Source organism: Haliotis rufescens, unplaced genomic scaffold, assembly GCF_023055435.1.
Source record: "Haliotis rufescens isolate VD_foot unplaced genomic scaffold, xgHalRufe1.0.p SCAF_33, whole genome shotgun sequence".
Lineage (NCBI taxonomy): Eukaryota > Metazoa > Mollusca > Gastropoda > Lepetellida > Haliotidae > Haliotis > Haliotis rufescens.
Genome location: NW_025964035.1, coordinates 4,067,719 through 4,083,408, shown reverse-complemented (window position 1 = coordinate 4,083,408; position 15,690 = coordinate 4,067,719). Strand labels below are relative to the sequence as shown.

The following is a 15,690-nucleotide window of genomic DNA, read 5'->3' as shown; positions in this document are numbered from 1 at the left end:
TTGACGTTAAACAGAATCGCATAACCTAAACCGGTAAAGGTTACCCAAACTAAACCGATTCTAGTTCCTCGAACTGAGTCTGGTGCGATAATGTCGTGATGATGCTGACATAGATATGTCGTAAAGATGTAAAACAATAGGAAACAATTCTAAAAAAGACGTGATGTAAATGCTCTTTGTTGAAAAAAACCCACCACGGAAGCGGCTTAATATTGCTTTTAAATCCAAAGGACGACATAACTGTAACCGGTTAAACCCAAGGCAAACAAACTGTGGCGAGTTCCCGAATGGGTTACACCCCCACGTTCTTGAAAGTTGACACAGATTTAGAAAGCAATTCCAAAAGCGCTATTCCGTATTCCGCGCATTTAGCACCCATTTACCAAGTAAAGACAAGATATATAACATACAGCCACCCATACAGTTGGTAGTTTGAGATTCAGCCTACAGCAAAATGGACTTACTTACTCGGTTATGCGTAATGTGCCTTATTTGTGCCATGATTACAGGTAAGCATCTTTTATCATTTTAGGTGAGGTCAGGTGAAATTGGGTTTAACGTCGCGTCCAAGATTATTGTACTTATATAGCGACGTGCATGTACATGTACGTGTATGTGTTTGTGTGGCTGCTTGTACTAGCCCGGACTGATGCCGATTTATAGTGCTAGCTCACTGAGATACCATGCCGCAGTTTAACATGGACATACACACATGGATGCACGTCGCTATATAAGTACAATCATCTTGGACGCGACCTTTAAAATCCATTTCAGGTCAGTCTTCAATCTTGGTCAGTGGGTGTTCTAATTTGTTCCGTTTTGCACAAAGTGCAACTTACTTTAAAAATAATGACTCATTTAACTGCGAGTGCATTTAAGCCCAGATTATAATATCATAAAAAGAGGGTCTTGACAAATATGCAGCGGAATTTGAAGAATCTTATCACATGACACATCCGAATGTTTAAGTTGAGACATATTACAATATATGACAGAGGGGAAAAAACAGAAGGGCGAACAATCGGAAAATGTTAATTTTTAGAAGAAAAAAATAATTCAAATAAATTACGCAACAAATATGACAAATGAGACATATCTTCCCAAATATCACATATTTGCATGAGATGAAATTAAAATAATTTGCACTAACATGAAGGCATAAAACCCACTACGGGTGACTGTGTCCACAAATTTCGAGTTAAAATCATCTTAGCGCCCAGGTCATTTTGCGGTACGAGGCACATGGTATTTCATCACACTAGCATTCACATATCACCAATTACAATACGTGCTATCTTATAAGCTGGTTATAACTTTGTATCGTCTGTACGCCCTGTATATTCACCATATACATTTAATATTGGTAGTTCTAAATAATTCAAGGGCTAACATGACTTTTTTTACAGCTAAAAAGGGAGTGAGTGAATGCAGACAGTTGTGTTTTGTCAATAAAATATGCGAAAAAACTACCACGTAGACAGAGCTAGTTAAACAATATCATAAATCATAAGGATCTGCGGGGGCCCGGGAGGGGGGGGGGGGGGGGGGGGGGGGGGGAAGTCATCTAAGGCGGTGCAGAGTTGCGTCTCTTGGGCACGCCAGAAACCTATGATCACGGGTTCGAATCCAGGTTTGCAACGATTATGTTTCAGCACTTTATGTTTCAGGATATAAATCCCTAATCTTCCTGATTATGTTCTACGTTTGTCAGACACCATATCGTGGACATCAGTGTACCATATGTCACGTGGTTTTTCATGTGAACAATTGACTTGCCTTTGCATGTGGTTGTGACGGTGACAACGGTGGGGTAGGATATGTTCACTTTTTCGCGAACATCTGATATTTTCACTATTTGAAAGTGATTCATATACACGTGTCCAAGATACATTCGGAATCTGTACAATCGAATCGGCGTGTGACAGGTTTGTTTTATTTCTTTTGTCGTATGTATTTCATAGAAGTTGTAAATGTCTACGACATGCATCACTTCAGACTTTCCTCCCACAACCAGCTAACCCGCCATAATCCAACTGAAAGACTGATCGAAGCGGCGTTAAACCCACTCACTCACCTACTGCCATATAAATGTATCGGTAATCATACAGGCCCTTGCTACATTATCGGGGGCACGGGTGGCCCAGTCGTCTAAGGCGCCGCGATTCGCTGTACAGAGTTGCGTCCCATGGGCACGCCAGAAACCTATGAGTGTGGGTTCGAATCCCGGTTCGCCCCGATTATGTGTCTAGGTTTGTCAGCACCATACCCGTGCTCGTGGGTTTCACCGAAGTGATAAACGTCTGAGATCTGCATCACTTCGGGCTTTCCTCCCACATTAAGTTGGCACGCCGCGATATAACGGGAATACTGTTTAAAGCGGCGTTAAACCCAACTCACTAACTTAGGACATTATCAGTTCTATAACAGCGTAAGTGGGGAAGATATTATTTTACAACTGTCAGAGACGAATTTCCTTATCTGTTTCGGTGCGAAGCCCTCAAGCCACAAATACTTCCCTACATTCCAACTCCATATAAATATCACGAAATGTCAACACACTGCAGAGTCCATCAAATGTATCTGTACTGAAACACCTGTCAAGATTTTTTACCTTCCTTCAAACTGTTTTTCCTCAAAGCACATAACATTACCTTTGTAATCAGACATGTATTATGATAAATATATGTTATGTGTATTATAAAATATGCTCATGTACAACTGACGCGACGCTAAACCCCATTTCACCTCACCTCACCTGTTCATTGTAGTGTTTTGAGCATGCACAAGTTTTGAGCATGGATTCGGGTGCATCACGAATGTCCAGTTTTATTTTTATGATTATTTACAGATTAAAATCTAAAAAAATGCAACAAAGAGGGCTTGGGTGATCCTGGCACAGTTAGGCTGGTTAGGCTCATCATCAGCTCAGGGCCCTGCCCCCTCTACACACAGCCCAGACAGCGAATGGGACTTCTCCCAGGAAGCGCTGCCTAGTCAAACCCACCTGTAACCTTTCGGAGAATGTGACGACTCCCCAACACTGCGGCCTTCTGCATTACCCAGATTGTCAGAAGGGCTGTTTTCCTGGTAGCAAACCCGGGTACTCTCCCAATGTCAGTCAACTGCTTGGGAGGTACCAAACCTAAGGCACTGAGAACAATGTGGAGTCGGACAACTTGGTACTTGGGATGCAAGCGTGACATTTCGAAAACCATGTTTTTCCTCAATCTTGTCAATAACATTGGTGTCAAGGGGGACAAAAAAATAAATGATATGAATGATTTCATTGGATTTATCAAAAAGGACAAGATCAGGTTTGTTGGCCTGGATACCACCGAGGCTGTAACTGGGCCTATTCCAAAGAACTGTGTATTTATCATTTTTTTTGACGCCCTCTGCATATTCCGGGTCTTACCATGGGTGGACCTCTGTGTCAAAACCACAAGCATGGCGAAGACGGTAATAAAATGATCGAGCTATACCATCATGTCGTTTAAGATACTGTGTTTGTGCCAAAGCTGGGCATCCACTGACAATGTGTTGGACAGTCTCATTAAATTCATTACATAATCTACATTTCACATTTACATTTTGATGCAAAATCACACATTGACGGTTTCGAGTGGGAAGTGACAGGTCCTGAGCAGCAAACAGAAAGCCTGCTGTTTCACGCTTCAGGCCAGACGACTTCATCCAAGCGAAGGACTCTGCAGGGTTGCTGATCTTCTCAACGCACTGCACATAAACTCGATGCAGTGGTCATTCAGATAGCCTCTCCTTGAAAAACTGAGTCTGGGCCGACTTGATATGGCACTTCGCTTGGTTGACACTCATTTCTCTACCGTCCAGCAGTACAGAACCATCAACAAAATCAACATTGAGATTATGTCCCACATCCTTGGCTCGTTTTAGAAAACTGTGGAATGCCTTGTTTTCTTCATGAGTCTTGACATGCTTCACAACAGAATCATCAGACAGATAAATGTGTGCAAAAGTGCACAAAACAATTCTATCATGAAGAGCCCCAACGTTAATCAAACCACGTCCTTCCATAATGATTGGTAAATATGAGCGATTGAGGGAAGAGCGAGGGTGGTGGGATCTATACCCTGAATTTCTGTATTATTATTATTATTATTTATTTATTTTATATTATTATTCAGGCTCTGCGTTGTCGATGATGTATGGAGGAGGTTGTCGGACGTTCATGTGCACCAAGTCGTGCCCCATGGGGTACAAGAGGGACATGAACGGATGCAAGTTATGTCAGTGCAGGACGGGCAGCGGTTGTGAGTCATATATTAACATCGACCATGTACATGTAGTCTTTGAATGACATTTAGAAGTGACACACATAAGGGAGAGAATTTATGGATGTCAACTTCTTTATCATGAGGAACACAAAGTTTCGGAGTATATGCTTACTTCTTCATGAGACAAGAAAGCTTGTGTTATTTGTGAAAGTTATAATAAAGACGTTGACATCCATAAATTCTCTCTCTTAATGTACATATACCATACACATTGTATAATGTATCTGTGGTTATGTAGTTACATGTACACCAGCGGAAAAAGGTATCTTTGTTCATGCCATTGATTGTTATACCATTTTACTCACATAACTTACAACGTTTGCCCTTTAAAGATTACAACACGATAGTTCTATTAGGTATGACATTTATTGGCCTCATAAACTTTTGCATAAAATGTTTTTGAAATTTTAAGTGAAAAAAAGTTTTATTTAAAAGTAATTCACATTTAAATTTTAACTTTGACATGCGTCCTTGTCACGTTGTTTTATTTGCACATTTATTCTACAAATTGCTGTTAATGTTCATTCGCCATAAGCACGATCAATGATAATTGTTTAAGTAAAGTAACTTCATAGTGTGTATTTCCCTTTTACATATGAAAGTCATGTAGCCTTCATACCCACACAACTACTATTTAGTTACCATGAACTATGAGTGAGTGAGTGAATTAACATTTAACGTCGCATCGGCATTATTTCAGCCATATAGCGACGAGACCAAGTTAATATATTTACAATTTAGTTATTTATGCAAAGTTTTTAATTTAAAAACAAGTTTTGAAACATATTTGAGCATACCATATTTAGAAACAATTTATGAAACATATTTGAGCATAGCAATATGATATATACAGTTTTAAACACTGGCTACAGGCCACCAGTAACCAAAGCTAGGCCACCTCGCTTGGGATCATGGGGACTTACAGTACCTCTGCCTCCTACATGATACCCCAGCAGGATTTACGTCATCACTTTAGCTCCTGGTGGTTGTGCGCAATACTAGCCAATATTAAAAAATACTCAGCAATGAGACCATGAACTATGGATGAGTGCAGATACTTCTTTCCGCCAGTGTGTGTGTACCTGCTGAACTATTGTCATGGCACAGCCATCTCATTATTGATGGCGACCGTGAGGATATGCATGATAACAACTGCTCAGTCTTCACCTACACTTAATCGTATTTGTTAGTGCTTCATAATGACTTTTCATCTTCAAAATGCTGCATGTACAAATATATAGTTGAGAGGCTCTTGAAGATATTATCCAGTACTGTTCTGATAATTGAAGCATTGCTTGGATAATGTCATCATAAAAAAACCTTTCAAACTCCCTTTTGCTATTCTGATATTTAGAGCATATTGCGCAAGTATGTTCTTGTTTATAACGAAAGCATACTGTATTCAGCTAAACTTGTATTTGTCATATAATGTCATCTTTTAATGCTGTCTTTGAAAACGTCTCATCTGCCACAAGCGGTACCTCAACATTGCCAGTTGTATAATCGTGGCATCTAATGTGAATACAACTTAAACTTAAAACAACAACAACAACAACAACAACAACAACGACAACAACAACACAAAAGCAACAAAAAACAAAACATTGCTTGTTTTCCTCGATTGTGCTCATTCATACAACACCCTTAGTCAGTCGGACAGTGAAAACAGGTAATATAGTTTATTAATCTTTGGCTATTATTTTGATAATGACAAAAAACTCATGGAATGACTTGACAATATGCTACTATAATCGACAAGGTCGACGCCGTGTTTGTTAATCCTGAAAGTAATACGTACATGACATTTTTCTTTGCATAATTATCCTTAAATTACCCTACCCAATACCCATAATGATGAACATACTATATCCACTTTCTTGACCATTTCTTGCTAACGATATTCATTGTCAATACACATTATATACAGACCAATAAACCTTCTATACAAACAACAGCTAATTACGTATCTTTTCAAAATACACATCTACATGATCGCGACAGAGACGCTTCAGGTTCGCGTTTCGGTCGCGATCGTTTTGACGTTTATTTGCACATGCCATTGCAATTACGAAACGCAAAGTCCCTTACCAGTTGCGGTCCACTTTGAATTCTTGAATAGCACACACAGATTACAAACAGTGTGTGATTAAATAGTTGTCTTCAGTAGCCACTTGAACTCCGTCAAATACCGAGATGTGACTTAACTTATTTATATAAAAGCTCTGCCAAAGCCAATGTTAAATACGCCAGTTGTGGTATTTTATATCAGTGTACATTCATAGTGTTAAACGTTCTGAGTTTGCGTGTAGTACTTGCAGCTGTATTTATAAGGAACACTGTCCGCTATTACTGCTTAATGCATACGTCTCTAAAGTACATACGCCTTCACATATGTGACCACTGCGGGACTATTTTGATCTGCAACTGTATATTCTTCTCATGTGACAACTATTTATATTTGCAGCACAATCATCAGGTTTCCAGCAAGCTAATTATAGGCCTGTTATTCGTAAGTTATCTAATACACAAAAAGAGACAGGTTTTAAAGAAAATCGAATTAAACTATGTCGCGCCATATACTAATCCCAAGATAGATGAAGTCAGTGAAAGTAAATATTAACGCAAAGAAAAAGACAAATTACCAATATATATGTGATGATTAAATTTAAACGATTTAAGCTCACATCAATCATATTGATCTTAAAGTTTGTATTGTCTCCTGAAGTTAATTGTCTGAAAGAAATTATTTTAACGTTGAAGCCTTATCTCTAATTCGAATACATTATTTGTATATGTGTATAAATACCTACCGTAATACTATTTCTTTACATTTTCGATTATTTTAGTAATACCAGTTGTTTGCAAAAAGCAGAGTTGTACCAGCACGTGCTCTAACGGCTATGACAGAGACGATAAAGGCTGCGAGACGTGCACGTGTAAATCATGTAAGCTGTAAACGATAAAACCCATTGGGGCTGCTTGTTGTGTGTCTGCTTGGGAAACGTGGGCAGCAATACAATCATTCACATCAATGTTAAACGTCAATGACAAACCATTAACTCCACTATCACAAACAGAGTATGGACATTAACGAATGTGTGAGAAGTTCTTCAACGTTTCAAACGACTTTTCTAAAAACATGTTGATATAATATAGCCGTTTTTAACATTTTGAACTATATGCAAATTGCCAACGGATTGTGCATTTTACACTTCAATATATTAAATATTAAAAATATTAAAAATATTAATTTCACTATGATTTCTATTTTAGCAATTATTAAACTCTTTTAAATTTAATAATTTTTCATCGTTACATTTTCTTGTATAAATGTATTGTTGCAGATTACAATGTATCTTCTGGTTACTTTACAAGCTTCACGCTTTCTATGTAGTGCTTTTAAAAGCTTAATTATATTGGTTTACTACAGCTTTTGGAGGATTGCTTTTGATTCTTTGGCTTTGCAGTTTCAAGGAAAGTAATCTTAATCAGTGTTTGCGTTTATTTCAGCTACTGGAACAAATGGGAAGGGCAAAATAATACTTGGAACTTCGGGAAACATGGGAATGATGAATAACATGGGAAATATGGGAAATATGGGGATGATGAATAACATGGGAAATATGGGAAATATGGGGATGATGAATAACATGGGAAATATGGGGAATATGGGAAATATGGGTATGATGAATAACATGGGAAATATGAATAATATGGGAAATATGGGAAATATGAATAATATGGGAAACATGGGAAATATGGGAATGATGAATAATATGGGCATGATGAACAACATGAAGAAAAAAAGGAGAAAGACTAACAGTATGTGTAATTCTAGTTCGTTGTGTTTGTAAATAGAATTTGTACATACGCTATTACTCATTGTGACATATAATCAGTAGCTAGTTCCCAACTGTGTTGTTTGATTTGAACATGTACCTGAGTATTATATATACGTTTGGTCACTCGTCCCTTTTGTAAAACAATTTTAACGTTATTGTGTCTGTTGTCTGTGTTCTTGTCAGACGCATTCCCATGTGAATGTCTGAAGTCGTGTGTACACGCCGCTACAGTTAAAGGGGGATAACTACATGTATGTCAAGCCGGAAACGTTGGTTTGACAGACATTCTGGGTGTTAGTGAGTACATAAGAAAAACCTACAACTTTATGGATAACAACTTCTGGTTTATTGCATTAACGACGTTTCGATGTAGAGTTTTACATCATTCTCCTGCTGGGATCAGAACAGTGTAAAAATCGACATCGAAACGTCGATACGTAGTTGTATGAGGCGACCAAATGGATCGGGTGGTCAGGCTCGATGACTTGGTTGATTGCATGTCATTCTCGCCCGACGGCCACAATGACGCTGTTGGAATGGGTCCTTGCTCCTAATCTCAATGACTTGCTCGTCGGATCCATACTCGATTATAGACCGCCTCCGTGGGCTAGTGGTAGAGCGTCCGCCCGGAGAGCGGAAGGTCCGGGGCTCGATCCCCGGCCGCGTCATACCAAAAGACGTTAAAAGATGGTACTTGTTGTTACCCTGTCTAGCCGAAAACCCGGGTTCGATCCCCGACATGCGTGAAGCCCATTTCTGGTGTCCCCCGCCGTCATATTGCGGGAATATTGCTAAAAGCGGCGTGAAATCATACTCACTCACTCACTCACTCACCCATACTCGATTATTTACAGTCTGTGTGCGCGTTGAACAGCAAACAAACTGTTCGGGGTTAGGAGGATAAGAAGACGAGAAACAAACCCTCATGTACAGCTGTCCAGTTGTCGTTTTGTGATGGGGAATCCCATTATTACTGTTGTGAAGTGGAGAGGTGCACTTTTAAGGATATGTTATAGAATGTGTGTTGTGATAGTGTGTGATGTATATGTATGTATCTAACATGGGTGTGTTGGTGAAAAACGTAAATCAGTGCACGTGGGAAAAGGGTTTGAATTGTTACAGTTTAAAATTCTGTGAATATTGTTTTTCTATGTGAACAGGTTTATATATTGGCAGTGACTTCCTGTTTGTTTGCAACAATTTAATCGATGTGACATAACATAGTTCGGTTGAAAATGTAATGGTGATCAGATCTAGTGCTATATAATTGCAATAAAACCTAGTCATGTATAATATTGTTTAAACTTCCGATTTCTTGTAATGTATGAGTCAAAATAATTATTTGATCACTGGTTTTGTAATTCATGTGTTGGACTAATGGTGTTTTTTTCTTTTTTTCAGCTTTTGGTAACATGGGAATGATGAATAATATGGGAATGAATAACATGGGAATGAATAACATGGGAATGAATAACATGGGAATGGGAAACATGGGAAATATGGGAAACATGGGAAACATGGGAATGATGAACAATATGGGAAACATGGGCATGATGAACAATATGGGAATGGGGGGCATGTCCCAGTGCCCCATGTTATCATGTTTCAAGAAGTGTTCTATGGGATATAAGACAGATTTCCGAGGGTGTCGACTCTGCCAGTGCAGATCCGGCTTCAACTCGGGCTTCAATTCCGGCTTCAACTCTGGATTCGGCTTCAATTCTGGATTTTCAAGTTTTTCGATGAACTCTGGATCCAGATTCTGTGAGTGTGGAGATCACTTAAACCGATTGTTATGATTATGTGCGCATGTTATTATACCAATAGGAATTCCCGCAACTGAGGGGTACACAGTACGTGATCTGACCCTTGAAGATCTGGGGTAGAAAATAGGTCTTCAGCAACCCATGCTTGCCGTAAAAGGCGGCTATGCTTGTCGTAAGAGGCGACTAACGGGATTGGGTGGTCAGGCTCGCTGACTTTGTGGATGCATTGTCAGCGATCCCAATTGCGTGGATTGATGTTTATGATGTCAATCACTGGATTGTCTGGCCAGACTCGATTATTAACAGACCGCCGTGCGGCGTAAAACAATAAACCAACAGTACGTGATCTAGACTACCAGTTGTCGGACTTTCATTATTCAAGGCCTCGGTGAGTTGGTTAGATCGCTGACTAGATTTAGGTGCCTCAATCTGGCAGTGTGGGTTCGAATCCCGGATGGGACTCAACCCTAAAAGGCACTCATTCACTCACTCACTCTATCTGGTTTTATCTACAGTATCAGTACCGTGTCCAATGGGTATCCCGAAGGTCAACTGTGCCATGTCTCCATGTCTCAGCGCTAAGTGCTTCAAATTCCCCATGGCAACATGTGTGTAAGTATCTTTATTTATAAATCAATAAACATAAACGCCGCAACGATCGCGGCTGTGGGGAAAATGTTCATTTGTTTATTTGTTGATTTCATATTGTTTATAATAACCAGACAACAATGACTTCCATGTTACATGTCTTAATTCCGACTCATGATAATAATACTGCTTCAGTTCATTCTTGAAGATCTGGAACGATGGAATATGCTTTGTGTAAGATTTTCGCAAAGAATAATTATGAGATTTAATGGGCGGACTGGTTGACTTGGTTGACTTGGTTGCTACATGTAAGCGGATCCCAATTGCGTTGACCGATGCTCATGATGTCAATCACTGGTCTAGACCCGATTATTAAAGACTGGAATATTGCTTAGTGCGACGTTGAACAACAAACAAAAAACCCGAATTAACGGGGACTATAACATTACATCGTCTGAAAATATACATCCATCGCGTTGATGAGGTGCCTTTTTGAATTTTGAAAAATTTAGATTTTGTTTCTGGTAGCCTAAGGGGCGGTCGGGTAGCCTAGTGGTTAAAGCGTTCGCTCGTCACGCCGAAAACCCGGGTTCGATTCCCGACATGGGTACAATGTGTGAAGCCCATTTCTGGTGTCCCCCGCCGTGATATTGCTGGAATATTGCTAAAAGCGGCGTAAAACCATACCCACTCACTCACTCACTCTGCCTAACCAACGTATTTAAAGACTCTGAAGTGGTTAAATGAATTTGAAGTGTACTTTCTTATCTTTCAAAGGGAGAGCTACTGCGGGGGATGCCACGCCGCTTTCTACCTCAACAAGAAGAGAGTGTTCTGTTAATACGAGAGCGCAATGTATGCTGCCAGGTGCACCTGAATGTGACGTCCAATAGCCAAGCGCCATTCGAATTCCTGTGTAATAATGGAAAGGTTTAATCATGATATTTAGTGCATGATTTTGTATGTATTGTATGTGTCGTATGTATTTGTATTGTTTGTGAACGCTTGATTAAAACTCTACTTTATTAATGTTTCACATCTATAAGAAATATGAACAGTAGTATACTTTCAAGAAATATGAGTTTTGTCTTATGTCATATGTGAAAGAGGCATATGGCTGTCATGTCTGATAAAATGTGGTGTTGTTATCTTTGTTTCATTCACAACAAAAACGGATAAATATATAACTAAACAACAATAAATTATGTTTTCTTATAGCTTTGTTTTCTTATGGTTTGAATCGTTGTTCACTTCGACCCACGACCCACCTCGTGAATAAACTGAAGAACAAAAGAAAGTATACACTTGAAAATTGGATTTGACCAAATAATTACAAACGTTAAAAATCGTTACTAGGCTGAACACATTCGACAGAAAACTGCAAACCTAATGTCCATAAGACAACTATGATATTGGTACATGATACTTGTTTGTTTCATCTTTTAGCCACCGTGAAACATGGATGTTCAATGTATACTTTCTTTTTCCCGACGGTTTACATACGGAAATGCAAAGGTTAACGGTTCTTAAAGCCTCTCCAGTTAGATAGTTGTTTAATTTTTAATTTTATTAAATCTGATAATTTTCATTCTTAATCCATTCTGTCTGGCTGAAAGGAAAACTCTGAAGAGGTGAGACCACTTTACACCTAAACATATTTAAAAGGGAGACTGTTTAAATTGTTTGTTTGTTGTTTAACGCCGCACACAGCAATATTCCAGCTATATGATGGCGGTCTGTAAATAATCGAGTCTGACCAGACAGTCCAGTGACGGACATCATGAACATCCATCTACGCAATTGGGATCGATAACATGCATCAACCAAGTCAGCGAGCCTGACCACCCGATCCCGTTAGTCGCCTCTTGGGACAAGCATAGTCGCCTTTTACGGGTTGCTGAAGACCTATTCTTCCCCGGATCTTCACGGGAAGACTGTTAAAAGCCAACTCATTTATTTCTATGATAACGGTCAACAGAACAATGCCGTTAAAATTAAAATACACGATCGTTCGATTTGCGAAGTAAACACAAATTCATACCAGCATGCATCATTAACAACACTCAGACTAAAAGCGACCATGACAAGATATCCTTGAACCTGGCAGATGGTAACAGTGTGGGTCTCCGCGCACTGATCATACACTTGTGTATCATTCGTCACCACTCGCCCCTTTCCGTAACCTGCAAGAAGACTCGTCCACCTCTCGATGAATGTTATGTGCGAAAATACGACAAACCAATCAGAGTGCGCGTATGATTTCAAGTACTTCGTCAAAGAATCCCTCAGAAATAATTTTTGATTTTACATATGTCTTGCATCTAAAAATATACCAAAGACACAGTTAAATGTGTTCAATCATATTGTATAATTCCGCACGTCCCGATGTGCTTTAAAAGGCATCTGAAATATATATAATATATGGGGAAATATATGTGAACCATTACGCAACGAATTGACAATTGTTTTAGTTATGCCCGTTTGCGCTAAGACGGAACCCGGTCGCAAAAATGGCCACGAGAGGGGCACGAGTCGCTATTCGGCTTGTCCCGGAATAACACGAGTTGGTCACGAATGACTTGTGTATCTGTCAGTTGCCTCAACACATACTGATAATGATAAAGTGATGCTAAACAGTTACGCTAATATTATGTTTAACACTAACACGGTATGCAACACTCGACATGTTAGAAGGGATCACGTTATCTACTGTATTATGCTTCTCTTGATATCAGTGATGGTTGAGAAATGTGACTGAACGGGATTGTATAGCTGTTCATAAATTTTGAAAACCCGGCTGTCTTCTGAACTATTCCTTGCACATGCGTACTTTTCTTGATAACTTTTTTGACAAATCCCATATTTAAAAAAAAAAGTTGTATTATTCTTGGCCAAATGGATACCACGTCAACCCACTGGATGCCGTGATCTGAAATGTGCGAGAATTGCTCTCACGCGGCGCTGGATCTACCTGCTGCTATACACTTACGCAGTGATGTAGAATACTGTATTCCCTATCTGATGGTGTAAATTTAACTGTAAATATTAAACCGGTTTTAAAAAAAAGACACTGATAAGTGTTTTCCGATAAGGCCGTGAATGTTGATTTAGTTTTGTGTAAATAACCGCGACAATTACGACATTTACGATGCACCTAGTTTTCAGAGTTCATTTGCAGTAATTTTGCTTTGCCTAAATTACAGTAGATGATTTCACATTGCAGGGAAGTGCCCACAGAATATGTGTCTGCGTGATGAATGTTGAATTTTATTCGACTTCAAAGTGAGGGTTAAAGCGGAGGGACATATACGTCCTTCTGGCACCCAGGCGGTTAAATAAATATGTTGATTTTATATACTTCAGCGTGAAAGACTGAGTTTTGGTAAGTTGAGAAAAAAGATATTTTCATTGTTGTGAACAGAACACTTTGACGGAACTATCATACAAGAGTTACCTCCCCTCAAATTATCTCCCTTTATCGTAAATGTCTGGCCCAAACACCGACTGTTGACTTCCTTTTTACGTTACTTTCACACTGACAAGGCAAAATAATGACATATGGTCATTTATGGAGTTCATATCGCTTCATGCCGTGTGTTATTCTCTTGAAAATGTTTCGCTATAAGCTGTACATTTCTCATTTAACTCGTCAATCGAGTCGTTCCGCAAAGCGCCATTTGTCTTACTTGAACAGCGCGTATTTTGTCGCTTCTAACAGTCTCGTAGTTATCAAGAATATGTTTTGTTAAAGTTGATTTTGTATATGATCATATCTATAGGTACGTATCACAAAGAATGTTCGTGACCCTAAGTATCTTTTTTTCCTTTTGTTTATATTTTTTAAGATTTTGCAAACATGAAACTACTCTTTTAGTCACAAATACAGGGTGTGGTGAAACGTCCCTGTGTGTTAGGTAGGGAGAATTTACGTTTCAAGGATTGACATTTGTAATATAATAATTTAATTTTCCGGTAGACAACTACACGATAAGTAAATAATAAGTAGGATATTCAATGTGTCTCGTAAAACATCATGTTTCTCTCATCTCGTGAAGGGGAAACGGAGATATTTTTATATATTTCATTTCCATTCGTCACTCGATGACTGAAACATGACATTTAACTCGATACATGAAATATCCTCTATTTGATAAATAATTCGAATATTAAGAACTGTCAGTTATCACTGCATCGTCGGTTTTTATCATGACGTCCTCGCAATCCACAGAGACGTCCCGATTGTGAGATTCCGCTCACAGAGCGCTCCAGAAAGTGATTGACAACCATTGTTTATACATAATCGATAAACAATTTGTGTTTTTAGGTTTGCAGATATTATTGGGTATTTGATGCCAGAAAATCCAAATAATAGTTCCGGGCAACAAAGACAAAGGAAAACAATTGTCATGAGACCAGATATTTGTTTCACTGAATGTATTGGCATATTTGGTAGTTATTACAATTCGTATGACAACATGAAGGTAACTCACTGAAAGTATACTCAATGTTTGACAAGTAGAAGACTTCTGGACGTTGACAAGTACGCAATGGAAATCACTGACTTATCATCAGCATACGGAAACTTCACAACCCTCTTGCTCTTAAGTATGAGTTGGATTTTTGGTTGGTTGGTTGGTTGGTTGTTTTGCGCCGCACTCAGCAATAATCCAGCTATATGACGGCGGTCTGTAAATAATCGAGTCTGGACCAGACAATCCAGTGATTTATATCATGAGCATCGATCAACGCAATTGGGATCGATGACATCTATCAACCAAGTCAGCGAGCCTGACCACCCGATCCCGTTAGTCGCCTTTTACGACAAGCAAATTACTAAAGAGTAATCATATGAGTTTGTGCCATCAGCTAAAGCCTCATTATCATCCACCATTACAAAATCAATGACGATGGTATTATCCAAAATAATAAAAAACAACAAATGGTAATCATCACAAAAAGATATTTTATTATTCTCGGTTTGTTTATATCTTAAAGAGCTTTCGCCCAGAAACCCCTGGACCCATGAAGCGGAAAGTTCACATGCTTGCTCCCACCCCAAAAATGCAAAATGTTCAAGAGCCATGGTATGCCTATTTAAAAGTCCATTTATGGCCAATATTATTCAAAATGTATTGAACTTTCGAACATGTTTGTTTGATAATGGTACTCAACAAACATTGT

At 38.9% G+C, this 15,690-nt stretch overlaps 1 protein-coding gene across 3 annotated transcripts; it reads left to right on the top strand.

Annotated features, from left to right (window-relative positions):
* Positions 1–334: 334 nt before the first annotated feature.
* On the top strand, positions 335–11,724 carry LOC124117544 (antistasin-like). 3 transcript variants are annotated; one of them, XM_046479476.2, is made up of 8 exons: positions 335–509; positions 4,164–4,289; positions 6,778–6,822; positions 7,160–7,258; positions 7,824–8,135; positions 9,557–9,919; positions 10,437–10,533; positions 11,287–11,724. In XM_046479476.2, exons 1-8 carry the CDS (start codon positions 455–457, stop codon positions 11,348–11,350), a joined length of 1,161 nt encoding a protein of 386 aa, XP_046335432.2. In that variant the 5' UTR covers positions 335–454; the 3' UTR covers positions 11,351–11,724. The 3 variants fall into 3 exon arrangements, with proteins under 3 accessions (XP_046335432.2, XP_046335434.2, XP_046335435.2); XM_046479479.2 differs by lacking the exon at positions 7,824–8,135 and having other exon boundaries at positions 343–509; XM_046479478.2 differs by lacking the exons at positions 6,778–6,822; positions 7,160–7,258 and having other exon boundaries at positions 336–509.
* The last annotated feature ends 3,966 nt before the right edge of the window (positions 11,725–15,690 follow it).

Bases quoted from the DNA above. Each gene is read 5' to 3' on its own strand.
- LOC124117544 (XM_046479476.2), top strand. From the start codon at position 455: ATGGACTTACTTACTCGGTTATGCGTAATGTGCCTTATTTGTGCCATG. The intron at 4,290-6,777 runs GTGAGTCATATA...TTATATTTGCAG, and splicing joins GTGCAGGACGGGCAGCGGTT to CACAATCATCAGGTTTCCAG. The intron at 7,259-7,823 runs GTAAGCTGTAAA...CGTTTATTTCAG, and splicing joins GACGTGCACGTGTAAATCAT to CTACTGGAACAAATGGGAAG.